Genomic DNA, 15,685 nt, shown 5'->3' on the forward strand with positions numbered 1-15,685 from the left:
CTGTGTGGGTCTATAAACTGTGACCACTTGATGTGACCAATTGCACAGCCAGAAATCCAGCACCCCACTGGCTCTCATGGCATTATGTCCTATTGTTTTATGGACAACAGAGAAATGCAAACAAGCTCCAAACCGTTGCACCAATTTATCTGAGTGCCTTTTGCTTAAATCTGTAACAATATGATGCTGTGAGCAGGTTGCAAAGGAACAAAATGTTAAAAGCATGCGTTATGCTGTTGCAAAGGAACGTTTAAGAGCTGTGACCAGATGGGACTTCTTAAATTGGAGTCTTGTTGCAGAACAGAAACACTAAGCCGTGAAGCAGACAAGGAGAAGTTCTGCCTCTGAGCTAAGATTTAACTGTAGTTTCTCTTTTATTTGTGTAAACTGTGGTAAAATGAGGCCAGATGAAGGAGAGTCTGAGGAAATTAGAGTCCAGAGAAGAAAAGAAACATGAAATAATAACAGCAAAAAAAAAAAAAAACGCTCAAAGCAGCTGAAAATGCAGAGTTAATTAAACTAACTCAAGGTGAGTGGCCATCAGCATGAATCAGCGCTATGACGGAGAAGCAACCAGGCATCTCTTTTGTCTAGGGAGCATTATTGCATCTTCATTGTTTACTGCAAATTTCTTCTACCCTTCTGTGCTCTCTGCAGCACGCTCTGCCCATGTATGCTACACAACCAATTTGACAGCTCAGCAGAAGTAGGCCTGACACTGTGTGCATCGCAGAAAAGACTTCACATTGTGCGAGCTCAGTGATCTCACCTGTGTATTCATGCTGGGTGCTTCCTTTCATAGAGGATTTAAAAGTTCACAACATTCTTTCTTCCAAATGTTTAGTTTGTATCCTTTGCCACATAATTTTACACTTAGCAATGATTTTCAGGGTTCAAGGTTGATATGATGTCCCATTGTAGTAGTACTGGATTTTTTTTAAACCACAACAGTTAGCTTGTGGAAGGTGTAATGGAGGAGAATAACACAGGACTAAAAACGTTGGAAACATGTTACTGTTACTGTTTGACCCCTTTTTTATCATTATTTATTTAATTCATTTTGTTGTTGACAAGTATTTGGGTCCAAATATAATACAAGTCAATAAAAAATATATAATTTATTTTATTCAAGTGTCAATTATGTAAATTGCTCTACTTTGTGGAACCCTGGAGTAATAGGACATTGACATGAGATTTACCTTAACGATTTACAATTATAAACACTGAAATTCCCATTCTAAATAGTGTTTGAATGTCTGTCTAAAAACTGAAGTAAATTCTGGGCATATCACATACTATTAATCTGACTTTGTGTGAATATTGTATTTGCGAATTTGTGTGAGTGCTATCACAGTTGCTGCTGGTGTGAGACGTTACCATGACAGAAGATGGTAGACATTTAACAGGCTCCTAAGGATGGACCATCCTGCATTGTGATATTTTTGTCTTGTGTACCTTAGAAGGATTGCATTGTTAAATAATTCTACCACACATGTTGAGTCATTCATATTTGTTTTACAGTGTGAAATAATCACACTGACGCAGCGCCAGGCAACGATTTGGGTACTGCTGGTCACATTTTCAACACAACTCCCACAACTTGCCCTGACAAAAATATATTTTTTTAGTTCAACTGAAGAAAGTGTTATTTTGGATGTACACAACTCTTGAGCAGATTTCTTTTAATGTTCAGTATTTTTATTCATAAAGCTTTTAATCAATGTTCTATTTGCTGTATTTCTGGACTGGATTCACAAGGTGGTTGCATTAAATAATAGGTCTTCCAGATGGGAGTAATTGTTAATTTCATCACACATCCTCCCATCTTATTTCACCATGGTTCCTTATCTCACAAATTGTCAAGATAAACAGTTAGCTTCAAGCATGTTGTGCAATAAAGGTGGATCTACTTTACAGAGTTAATATTGAGATCTGTTTTTATTACTCTTCATGTGACATAACTGTTGTAATAGATCACAGTCATATACTGTACTTTGTTTTTATACTGTATTTTAAAAGCAGGTTTTTAATGCTGGAGATAGGCACCAGCTTTCCCTCAACCCACTATGGAAGAAGAGGTAGAAAATGACTGACATTTTTTTCTGTTTTAAACCCACACTAAAACATGTAATAACATGTAATGGTTTTAAACTTCTATAACCCTTGGTTAGACATCACTTACTCATCTGTATGTAGCTGCGTCCACACTGAAGATAAAGTCAAAAAGACTTAGTGGTGTACTGAAGGACTTTATTCGTGGAGCACGTTTTAAGCAATACTGAACTATTGGACGGTCACTGGAAGCAGGATTGATGAGGATAGGCAATTCATGCCATGTAGTTTCATTTAGAGTAACACAACACAGCTCTAATTTGGTCCACTCAATTTAGGGACAGACACAAACTGACCATTACAACCAATCAGGAGTCATTTGCTTTAGCCTATATTTAAACTTGCTTATGGTAACATCAGGCAAAAATATAGTAGAAACCAGAAAAGTTTCTTTCTATTTTACTGCAAGTCAGGATGTACACTGAGTTTACTCTCCAGCGACAGCCTGGCTTTCCTTTGAAGATTCTCACATTATACTTTTGTGTTTCTGTGCATGGATGTGTGTTTGCAGGGAACTGAAGACAGAAGGGAGCTCATGAGGTGTTGACTAGAGATTAAAGAGGAATTAGAGAAAGCAGAGCACAAGAAGACACAGGGGGGCAGAATAGATGAAGACAGCTTTTCTGAATATTCAAATCTCTCTTTTAATGCTGCTACAGATTACTGCATCTTTCATCTGAAAGAGAGGTCGACCTTATGTTACTTGACTCGGTACTTGCTGGTGCGTGTTTGAGGCATGTATACAGATGGGATACAAGAAGCCTTTTCTAAATGGGATCGCAGATTTATCTTTTTTGTATTATTGCATATAAAAGTAGATTATATAAATTTATTGGCGCTGTTTTAGTTTCACCTTTGAACAGAGGTGTATTTCCCTTCCTTTTAAGTTGTTTTGGATGGATTATTTTTGAGTAGTCAAAGGGTTATCTGTGTGTAAGTGAATCCTTGTCTCTAAACATTTAAACATTAATTTAGCTTCCAAATGGTAACTTACACCACAAATGTTGTGTTGGAGAGTGGTATGTGGTTAGTTAAAGCACAATTCAGGTTTCAACACTGCATTGCAAAACTGAAGAAGAGGTTTTTTTTAGATTTTGATTCTTGTTTATTTCGATAGCTTACAAACATACACTGCTAAAAAAAATAAAGGGAACACTTAAACAACACAATATAACTCCAAGTAAATCAAACTTTTGTGAAATCAAACTGTCCACTTAGGAAGCAACACTGATTGACAATCAATTTCACATGTTGTTGTCCAAATGGAATAGACAACAGGGGGAAATCTTTGGCGATTAGCAAGACGCTCAATGAAGGAGTGGTTCTGCAGGTGGGGACCACAGACCACTTCTCAGTACCTATGTTTTCTGGCTGATGTTTTGGTCACTTTTGAATGTTGGTGGTGCTTTCACATTCGTGGTAGCATGAGACGGACTCTACAACCCACACAAGTGGCTCAGGTAGTGCAGCTCATCCAGGATGGTACATCAATGCGAGCTGTGGCAAGAAGGTTTGCTGTGTCTGTCAGCGTAGTGTCCAGAGCCTGGAGGCGCTACCAGGAGACAGGCCAGAACACCAGGAGACGTGGAGGAGGCCGTAGGAGGGCAACAACCCAGCAGCAGGACCGCTACCTCTGCCTTTATGCAAGGAGGAACAGGAGGAGCACTGCTAGAGCCCTGCAAAATGACCTCCAGCAGGCCACAAATGTGCATGTGTCTGCACAAACTGTTAGAAACCAACTCCATGAGGATGGTATGAGGGCCTGACGTCAGCAGTTCCTGCAAGATGAAGACATTGAAGCTATGGACTGGCCCGCCCATTATTCCCCGGACCTGAATCCAATTGAGCCCATCTGGAACATCATGTCTCGTTCCATCCACCAACGTCACGTTGCACCACAGACTGTCCAGGAGTTGGTGGATGCTTTAGTCCAGGTCTGGGAGGAGATCCCTCAGGAGACCATCCGCCGTCTCATCAGGAGCATGTCCAGGCGTTGTAGGGAGGTCATACAGACACATGGAGGTCACACACAATACTGAGCCTCATTTTGACTTGTTTTAAGGACATTACATCAAAGTTGGATCAGCCTGTAGTGTGTTTTTCCACTTTAATTTTATGTGTGACTCCAAATCCAGGCCTCCATTGGTTAATAAATTTGATTTCCATTGATGATTTTGTGTGATTTTGTTATCAGCACATTCAACTTTGTACAGAACAAAGTATTCAATGAGAATATTTCATTCCTTCAGATCTAGGATGTGTTATTTGAGTGTTCCCTTTTTTTTTTTGAGCAGTGTATATACAGTACGACCAAAGGTTTGGATACACCTTCTCATTCAAAGAGTTTTCTTTATTTTCATGACTATGAATATTGTAGCTTCACAATGAAGGCATCAAAACTATGAATTAACACATGTGGAATTATATACTGAACAAAAATGTGTGAAACAACTGAAAATATGTCTTATATTCTAGGTTCTTCAAAGTAGCCACCTTTTGCTTTGATTACTGCTCCACACACTCTTGGCATTCTGTTGATGAGCTTCAAGAGGTATTTATTTTTTTTTGTGTAAATAAAGGTGTTTCACCTGTGATCCTAAAAATCAGTTAATGTCAGGATTTGTGTTGTATGAGGTGAGAGGACTAAAATACAGCCAGAAGAGAGGCTGTCTCATTGTGTTGGAGCAATTTAATAATAGTAAGAAAGTTTAAAACTTACAGCACACTGTGAACCAAACCATGGAGGAGGACAGCAAACTAAGAGCTTAAATGAGGAGTGATTAATGGAATGCTGGTGAGTTCATTTGCAGATTGCATGTCAGCTGTGTGGTGAGAGAGGCTGAGAGGAGCTGAACAATAAACAGATTGCATATACAAGGATCTAGGGAAGAAAAAAAACAAACTATGAAGCATATCTAAAGGCTACAACACAAACACCTTTACACCCCAGGAATCTCAGAATTTAAGAATGCAATAAATACAGAATACAAAAAGTGGCAAAGTATTGTAGTTGTTTTTTATCACTTATTGATGATGTTCAGGATGCTGCAGTCTGTTATTTGCCGTTTCCTCAACAGCTCTCTTATTTTTTTTTCCTCTGGGTAGTTTCTATCTATTACTATCATGTTATGGGAGGTCATATTGAAAAAGTGCAGAAAGGTGCAGCTTATTTTGTTTTCTAGATGAATATCTGATTCCATACATACATCTGCATAATCTGTAAAACACTCACACCCTGCTTTTGCTGATGATGTCTGCATATGGAGTAGTTCGCTGAAGTGACAAGCTAATGCTTGCTCATCCCATCTCCCTATTCGCTTCTTTGACTGATTAGGTCATCCCATGTCTTTATTTGGTCCCAGTGAAATGTATAGTAACAAAGCTTACAGAAATGTTTCCTCAAGCTGTGAATTTTGTTTATATCCTGTTTGTTGTAATTTCTAGTATTGTGTGTCCATATTTTTTGCATTGAAGTATGCATCAGACACAGCCACATATTGAAGTTCTGCAAAATTTTGAGGTTTCAGCTTTTTAAACTTTTTAACTTTGTGCTTAATCAGGCCTAAGTAATAATCAGCTTGATTACTGCATGAGAACCTCTCTCTCTTTTACCAAATCTAGACTGCTTTCACTGCTAATCTTTAGCATGTAAGACACCAACTACTCATTCGTTTTTCACACAGCTCAAAAACTCTGAGATCCGCTATAACGGCAGTACAGAAGTTGTGCTATCCTTCTGTTACACAAATCACCTAATGTAGTTGCAGCCTTGGAGGTGTGTATAATTTTCAAAATCTTTTGGATACCCTCAACTTAAAGTAACACATACAGTACTTGTTATACATTATGTGAAAAAATGCTTCAGTTGCATTTGCTTTATTAGAATTGTTAGATTGACTAACAAATGCACCAGTGGTGTTTTTGTTAAAGCATTTATATCCTAATGTAGTTTATTTTCACTCTGAATAAATATACTCAAATGAAAATAAAATTTCTTTCTAGATGAAATGATGTCTCTGCCATGAAAGCTCAGTTTAAACTCTGGTTTCCTCCCACAGTCCAAAGACATGCCTGTTAGGTTAATTGGTCACTCTAAATTGCCCTTAGGTGTATGAATGAGTGTGTGCATGGTTGTTTGTGTGTTGCCCTGCGATGGACTGGTGACCTGTCCAGGGTGTACCCCGCCTCCCGCCCATAGACTGCTGGGGCACCAACTCCCCCACGACCCACTATGGAATAAGCGGTAGAAAATGACTCATTGACTGACTGGCGTTTTACACATCTTTGCCTGGGGTATCAGTAACTGTGGAGTGTGTTGTATATTCAGACCATATAGAACACAAAACCTAATAGGGAACCTCCACAGTGTTAAAGGATAAAATTAAATATTGTCTTTTTGAAATTGATCCTTAACAGCCCCATTTCCCCATGTTATGTGAAAAAATGATTGTAGTGTAAAGCACTTTGGGGTCCTCAGACTTGACAAAGCACTGTCCAAGTGCAGGCCATTTACCATGTTTTATTTCCCACGTATACATCACTTATTGAAGAAAGGAACAGATTTCTTTTGCTCACATTTTGTTTTTTAAATAAGCTGAGGGATTTGCGTTCTCTCATACTCTTGGAGAAGCATTGTTTCTATTGACCAAGGACCCAGTAGAGAAAAATGTTCCTAATTTTAACTGTCTAGTTGGTTTAACTATCACAGCATCACCTCAAAGTGACATTTTCATTAATCACCATGTAAGTGTGAGAGATGTGCATTTTTTGTATCAATGGATGTTGCAGTCATAGGTACACACATCTGTAATTTTTAAGAAATAAAACCTGTCTTATTTATTTAACCTCAATTAATCTAAATGAATCAGGGGATTCAAATTTTCAGTCTTCCTTTTAGCGTATAGAAACAATCCTTCATAACGAGAATAAGTATATGTGGCATTTTGGCTGAACATGTCAGGTAAATGGCAGGTTTGACTAATTAAGCAGAGATGAGTAGTGGAAGCCAGGACTCAGAATGTCCTCTTTCAGAATTTCAAATGGGAGCTGAATACAAATTATGTGTTTGATGAGTCCTAGCAAACACTTTTTAGTATTTTTTTTTTTACATATAGAATGAATGCAGCTGGCTGGTTTTAATATTTTCAAGGTTCCTGGCCAAAGATGTCCTGAAACTAACTGGAACATAAATAATTGATGTCTAATTTTCAGCAAATATGCCCATACTCTGAAACATACTCAGTTCTCAACTCTAATGAAAGCTCTCTCTTTAAGTTCTTCACATGGTGAAATTTGGATCAACATTAATATTAAATACATTTTTACTCAATGTAGGTTTCTGCATCTGCTTGCTTATCCACATGTACATACACATGTACAATTACCTTTAATTAATTCAGACACCGGAACTAATTAATTGCATTGCAAGTCATGATACTATTGGATAATAAAACATGATGTAAGCCCTACATGTGCACCACTCTTACAGGATTAACTCAACAGCAACTGAGATACCACAGCACCGACCCAACATGTGCTTGATCTCATGCTTCGCTGTGTGGACAGGTCATTCCCTGAGGAATGTTGGATGGTTGAAACTGAAAGTTAAACTCAAAGCTTCTTTTACCATATGATTAATTCAGCCAATAATAATCTGACCACTACACAGTGACCTGTTAGTGGTATTTTAACATGGATAGTTTTGGGATTACAGCAACTCAGCCACAAATTGGCTGAGTTGGCTGTCAATAGGGCTAGGTTATATAGTGGTCACCAACTTACTGCATAGTCAGTAGCTACAGCCTTTGAAACTTCACGTTGCCTTCAGATTAGCTGAAGTACAGTGTGCAGAAAGATTAATGAAATGGGTTTCCATGGTCAAGCAGGTGCTTTCAAGCCCTAAATCACCAAGTGCAATGCAAAGAAATTGACTATGGTGTAGTAGAGACATGTTTTCAGGAGTGACATATCTTGCCTCCCCATCTGCTTTCCAAAGGACTAATTTGGGTTTGGCAGTTGCCGGGAAAGCAAGATATCTCTAACTGTACTGTGTCAAGCGTAAAGTTTTTTTGCAGAGGTATGGTATGGTATGGGGCTGTTTCTCAGGAGTTAGGCTGGTTTCTTTACTTGCGGTGAAAGAAACTCTTAATAATTCCATGTACAAAGAAATACTTGCACAACTGTATGCACCCAACTTTGTAGGAAAGTTTTGGGAATGGTCCCTTCCTCTTCTAATATGACTTCACACAAGTGCATATATCAAGGTCCACAAGGAAATGGGTGACTGAGTATTTAAAGACATTCAAAGATAAAGCCTGTGCAAAGCCTTGACCTCAACTTGACAGAACGACTTTGGGATTAATTAATTTTGAGACTTCAAGCCACGCCTTCTCATCCTAGATCAGTGCTGCCTAAACTCACGAATGCTTTCCTTAAAGTATCGCTATAAACACACTTCTAAACTTCACGGAAAGGCTTCCCAGAAGATTTGAAGCTGTAATAGTTGCGAAGGGTGGGCTAAAATCATAATCTTAACGGATTCATTTTAGGAATGGGATATCAAAATAGTTCATGTTTGTGTAAATACAAGGGACCCAGCAGTTTTGGCAGTATAGTGTAAATCTTAGTGACTGTGATCCGAAAGATGAGCAACAGTTATGGAGACTGAAATAGAAAAGAAAGAAATTAGTCAGTAAAGATATTGGTTCATTGAATGCAATATTCTCATCTCAATAGTCGGTAATCATAATGCAATTTCATGTTTTTCTAATATTTTGCAGCCCTGATGTCCAGCCATTATGTAGCAAGTTTCTACACCACTGATCCATGTACTTCAAAGACAATCATTTCTTCCAGAAATTTGCTTTCAATACCTCATTTTAAACTCACGTTTTTCAAAACACCACCATACATAACAAGATATGAATCATTGGGACAGCAGCTTAATTTGATATATTCAGCTCGTAGTTCTCCCATTGTTACTCTGTAAAGAGCAGCGTGGCACTTGAAAACTACTATGCCATTTATTGATTGTTTTATTTCGATTGTTGCTTAGATCTGTATATATATATATATATAAAAATAATAATATGTAAAGGTTCTAGTTAAGAATATTCTAACTGTAATTAGTAATGTATGATATTTTTGTATGAGCAGGGATAATTATGTCTTTTCTGTTATTGAATAAAAGCAGTTAAATCATATTACACATTTTTATTACAATGTTATTGTGTAAATCATTATATTTTTACCCTACTGTATGAATCTCGTACCAATCCCTATATACATCATATAGTTTACATAAAGTACCTAAATCATGGTGTAAGGTTTACCATTACGTTTTCTCTTAAACTCGCATTCCAATTAGGACAGCACCTTGGGAATACATCAAGATTTCAGCTCCGTGCACACACTCACCAAGATTATGTGTAAGTGGGAGAGGAAAAAATATGACTGAGAGCATGTGTATGGGATGTACATTTGTGGCAAAAGCCAAACTAAAGTAGAAAAACAGCAGTATTAGTGGCTTTTTTTCCTGGTAGGCCATTTTCTCATCATGCTCTTCTCCTCATTTTCCCTCATTTTAGTTTATTAAGCTATCCATTTTACTCTCTGTCTCTCATTCATCCTGTTTTTGTACTGTAACCCTCAACCCAGCCCCCACACCCCTGTTGTAATGACAAATGGTAAATGGCCTGCGCTTTACAATACATCTAATATTAGATTCGCCTCAGAAGAAGTACAACATTCTCTCGGTTTTGCATATATTATGAGTTTTCTTGTTGTCATATTGCATTCATGCTGTCTATGCTACCAGCGTTGGTTGTGAACAGGTATGTAATCTCAGAAACTGTAAGTAAAGTAATCAGAGATGTTCATGTTTGGTTTCTCAGTTGTTACACAGCACATTACCCAACTTTTGGTCCAGTTCTGATGCAAAGTAGAATCGATTGAAGGGATTTTGAAAGGGACTGACACTTTTTATCAGAAGAAGTAGAGTTACGTCACTGTCCATGTTGATATACACAAACAGCATCAAGGCAAGTGTACTCCTTAGTGTCTAATTTGCGTAATGCAATGAGGCATCAGTAAAGGCTGAACTATTGAGATTTCCACCCTTACACTGTGGTGCTCTATGACAGAGGCAAAAACAAAACAAAAAATAACAAATAAACAAAGTAGTTGCCAGCACCCTTTGTACCTTATTGCTGAAATAATTTATCTGCTTACCCAAAAAGGATAAAGGAAAGATTAAACAAGTAGAACGTACTCCAAAACAGATTACTCTGAAGTGCTTTTAAGTCAGGTCAGAGAGGCGACACCTGACATTTGGACCCTTCAAATTAATCTTCTTCCCTTTGACAAAACACCGGGATTTTATAATGCAAATCTTTAACTAGACCAAAAGTCTGCCTTATTGACACAAATAGAGATTACATTGTGCCTGGCGACACCATAATGTGAGCATCTTTTCAGCATTTTCCCTGTTGTTTTTGCACCTGCCATTGATCAGCATTGGTAAAATGCTGCAACACAATCTGCAGCAGACATCAACCCTTCAACATGTTATTTTCATGATTTTGACAAAAAGCGCTATAATTATATTAGCAGCAAATTGCCATTGTTGAGCCTATTTAGTGCATTAGACCCATGCAAGACTTCCTGTTGGTATCTGTTTCCAGTGGACTGATAGAGTGATTGTTTACTTGTCCTTTTGCATAATCACATCATATCAGTTACACGAGTCACTGTATAATTTGCTCTCAAGTTCTGTTATTGTCGTCCTTTATTGTGTCGATCTGATGACATCAACAGTGTTACATAGTTGCTTATGGAATAACTGCAACTTGTGTACAAGTTCTGCTTTCCTGTTGTTGATAATTCAGAAAGACATGTATGTTGTTTTGACCTTAACTTCCCCTTCGCACGTGGTTCGAGCATGTGTCCATGCTGGTGATCCTGTTAAACTGTGTGACTCTGGGGATGTTTCAACCTTGTGAGGACGTTACCTGCCTGTCAGAGTGGTGCCGCATCCTACAGGTGAGTGTCATACCCAGTTAAATAGGCTTACAAGAACATTCTGTTAGGTTCCAAATGCGGTTTTTCTGAGTGTAATAATTTGCTTGAATGCTCCCTTTGAAAAACATTCACCATGCACATTTACATTCTTTACTGACAGTAATGATGTCTGTGCTTTACAAAAGCATTTAATACCCTTATATTCTATCACGTTTTGTCATTTTACTTTAACTGAGTCTTCCTAATGCAGGGATATGGTTTGATTTAAACTACTGTATTGAAGTTATGGCTGCACATTTATGGTTGCTTTCCAGCGTCTTAATTCCTTTGCAACGTCTAGCAGGATTTTTTTCTAGGATTGCCCTGTATTTAACTCAATCCATCCGTGCCAAAAAAAGAGCATTCCCACAGCATAATACTGTCCCCAAAAAGTTTCTGGTTTGGGATGATGTGTCGAGGGTGTTAGTTTGGCTTTTTTCTCAAAGGTCAGATACGTGCACCGTTTTGTTCTCTCACCTGAGCTGTAAATTTCTCTAGCTCCTTCATAGTTACCATGGGTATTTTGTCTGCTTCTCGGATCAATGCTTTGAGTTTTTAGTTACCATTCACTTTCCATTTTCAGATGGTGGATTAAACAGTGCTCTGTGAGAAGTTCAATTTAACTCTGCATTAAACGTTTTCAAAACCTCATCCCTGATATGCAACACTCTGTGTTAGTCTATCACACATAATTCCCATGAAATAAATAAAATACATTGTAGTTTGTGGTTATAATGTGACAAAATGCACAAAGCTTCCAGTCAAATTTAGAGTTTATAAGCGACAGGCTCTAGCAGTGATAAGTAAATGAGTATATGCGGTGTTAACCTTCACAGTACCAAATGTTTTTCCTATTGACAAAACAACTTGTCACTCATCACATTAACTATATTAATTTGGGTAAAGTTTTCTTATTACTACTTATATTTCACAAATATAACTTGGAAATAAATAAGTTAATTACCTCTTAGGAAGATTTTACACCATTGTTTTAATTAATGCTGATTAGTAGCACATTGAGACAGACTCATTATACTCAAATGACATCTAATTAATTGAGACACATAACCAACCATGCTGAGTCTAAACATGTCCCGGGTGTAAATAAACTAACTAATTTATTCATGAGATCCATTTTTTTTCCCAAACACCCTACTCTCAATGTCTATTGCTTCTATTAAAATATGCTTGTATTGATGAGGTGATTCAACAAGGTTGTCATTTTGTAAGAGATTTTATTCAAGCCATTGCTAATTCTTCTCCTGATGTGTTTGTCTGTTTTTATCTGAACAGGTGTTGGACGACTGCATCTTTGCTTTCTTTGCAGTGGAAATGGTCATCAAGATGGTGGCCCTTGGAATTTTTGGCTCCAATTGTTACCTAGGTGACAAATGGAACCAGCTTGACTTTGTTATTGTCATGGCAGGGTAGGTATCCTTTTGATGTCATTACATTCTATATCTAACTGAAAACTTTGTGTTCCCATCCCTCTCCCATCACCTCTGGTGTCCCCAGGGCTCTGTCTGGGGCCACTTCTTTTTTTTTATTGTCTCCTCCCACTAGTTTACAATCTTCTGCCATTTCAATATCCAGTTCCACTGCTAAGCAGATGACATCCAGCTCTACCTCTCCTGCAAACTACCTGCCACATTACCCCCCTCCCATCTTGCCTTGTGCCTATATGCTTTCAACCCCTGGTTAACATAAACTTTCTCAAACTTAATTGAGATAAAACTGAAATTCTCCTAATTGTCACCAATTTCACAATTTCTAAAACCCATAACTTCTCTCTGACCATCGACATTTCCTCAATCTCACCCTCCCTTCAGGTAAAGAATTTGGGTTTCATCCTCGACAGCACCTCTCCTTTCAATCCCATATTAAAAATATTATTTGGTCTGCTTATTTCCACCTTTGCTCTATTTACTGTTTCCGTCCACTTCTCTCCGTATGCTTAGTCTGGTCACCTCCACTCTTGATTGATTCTCTCCTCTATGGTCCATCACAAAACTCCCTCCATAAACGTCAAATGATTCAGAACTCTGCTGCTCGTATCCTGACTCATCCGCTTTCTTTCAACATCATCCCTCCCATTCTACAACACCTTCACTGGCTCCCCATTAAATCCAGAATCAAATTTAAATTACTTCTCATTACTTTCAAGGCCATGCACAACCTTGCCCCACCTTACGTGTCCCATTTCGTCTGCATGCTCACCCTCCTGCGTCCTCAGGTGTTCCTCTTCCATTCACCTCTGTCTGTCTCAGGACCATGGGGGACAGAGACTTTTCTTATTCTGTCCTCTGGAATAAGCCGCCACCCAACATTCACAATATTGACTCCCTTCCCTATTCATGTTAAGTTGCTGGTGGTTTTGTTGGTTTATTGTCTTTGTTTGTTGTTTTAACTTGTATAGTGTCATTGAGTGTTACAAAAGGTGCTTTTTAAATGAAATGTATTTTTATTATTAGAGTTAGACAAACCCAACTAGGTAGAAACTAAACTAAACATACATGCAATTTGCAACATAATTAGGATGATTGCCACTGGATGGCAAAATGCTAAATATTACTTTAGACCAACCTTTTGCAAAGTGACATACAAGCAGAAACAGAGTGCACCAATTTGTGATCCATATGCGTAGCCCTTCAGTTCAACGGTTTGTATCTGAACAGCCATATGCACACCAATGATCAAATACCACATTCAACTAACAATACATTAGTAACAAGACACTCACATGTAAATTTGGATGATGGCTCATGTAATCATCTGGCATTATGAAGATACCTTTCCTAGATCAAAGTAATATTCCTTTTCTTTTTTCCATGCGTTCTTATGTACACAGGTAAAAAATCTAACAAGCACAAATGCAGTGTCTTACAAACTCGGATGCATAGGGAACATGTTTTCTGCCTGAGGAGGAAAATATTATTTGCATAAAGGATAAAACAATTTTAAAAAGATTATGTTTATTTTGGGTAAAACAAATTTAATGGAAATACCACGCATTTTAATGGAGACTTGCCCTATTGGCCAACATCTCTACATAAAAAGATACCCTTGTACTAAAGAAGTCTAGGGCCTGATTTAGAGAATATATCCATTAGGAAAATAGAAAACAATTTATTTTTCTAAATAAGATTTCCTTATAAACTTAACTAAATATTCTATTTTATTCATTGACATATTTTTACTTATGTGTCTTTGGTAGGGATTTTGCTAGTATGAGTATGGTACAATAAAGACCAGAGCAGCAAAAGCTATTACAGGCTACTATAAAAACACATTTTATAGCTTGGAGTGTGGCACAGCATGACTTTATATCTACCAAGGCCCCTCATGGTGGCACTCGTATATGGTGCAATCGCTGAACAAAAAAATTGGATTCTTCTGTTAGAAACCAGCTGGTCACCAGTCTGAGCAGATCTGAGCTGAAAATTGCCTGATTTCAGTAATCAACCTATCTTTATGTTGTTTGTGACTGCATGCATCTTGGGTGTATATTTTTCTGCCTGTTTTTTAAAAATATTTATTTTTTAAACTCTGTCGAACATTTACTGCTTGTTTATTTTCAGGGTGATGGAGTATTCTCTGGATGGCCACAATGCCAGTCTGTCAGCCATCCGTACCGTTCGAGTGCTTAGGCCACTGCGGGCGATTAACAGAGTACCAAGTAAGTCAGAGAGATTCAGTGAACCATGTGTTTCTCTTTGAGTAATGATATGTAAATGCACATCAAGCTTATCTTCCAGAAATCAATCTATCCACATTATCTTAGGTGTATCTTAGGGTACAGTGCCAAAACATACAAATTGGCAAAATGTGTACATTTGTTGAAGGTGTCATTCAGGTTTGGACCTTCTTCTTTCTGATGATACGGACTTAAGGGAGATGAAATTCCATTGAAAAAAAACTAAATATTCTTCCTCTTTATTTTAATTATTAGAATCTCAACCAGAGGTAAAGTGGCTTTCTAGACCCAGAGCAGAAGATATCTTGATTTAGAGAATTATTTTGTCATTGACAGATTTGTTATTTGAGGAAACATGAAACAGCAGCAGATGCACTATAAAGTGCAAAACTGCACCATCATTGCTGTCTAGATAGAAGCAAAAAATAATTTGGATTTAGAGGTTTTGTCAAATAGAATAAATGCATAATTTTGTTAGATCACCGAATAGATAAAGGTAAAATGCAGCTTAGCTGATGCAGTACAGAGTCTACATAAAAGCCTGCATACTTACTGATAAAAGAGAAATACTCTGTTATGTACAGACATGAATACATTTGTTTGCACCCCTGGCAATGATTTATGAAAAACCTTAAAATAGATTAATTGCAGTAAAATTACCGCAGACAAAAAAAGTTTGAAATAATTACAACAAACAAAATCCAGAAAAAGTCTGGATTTTTTTTTAAAGAAATCACAAGTGGCACACTTGTAACAATCTCTTCTCTATAGACTTCTAAAGAGTAATCCATGGCTTTCTGTTTTACTGGGGTATAAATACGA

General features: G+C 37.6%; 1 protein-coding gene across 3 annotated transcripts in view; it reads left to right on the forward strand.

Annotated features, from left to right (window-relative positions):
- LOC124862289 (voltage-dependent T-type calcium channel subunit alpha-1H-like) overlaps positions 1–15,685 on the forward strand; it is a 221,452-nt gene that overhangs the window by 82,167 nt on the left and 123,600 nt on the right. For all 3 annotated transcript variants that reach the window (XM_047356113.1, XM_047356111.1, XM_047356112.1), the window contains exons 3-5: positions 11,040–11,151; positions 12,463–12,596; positions 14,748–14,845. In XM_047356113.1, the coding sequence (XP_047212069.1) occupies positions 11,040–11,151; positions 12,463–12,596; positions 14,748–14,845 (344 nt within the window). The remainder of the gene's footprint in view (positions 1–11,039; positions 11,152–12,462; positions 12,597–14,747; positions 14,846–15,685) is intronic.

This window comes from Girardinichthys multiradiatus, chromosome X (genome assembly GCF_021462225.1).
Source record: "Girardinichthys multiradiatus isolate DD_20200921_A chromosome X, DD_fGirMul_XY1, whole genome shotgun sequence".
Lineage (NCBI taxonomy): Eukaryota > Metazoa > Chordata > Actinopteri > Cyprinodontiformes > Goodeidae > Girardinichthys > Girardinichthys multiradiatus.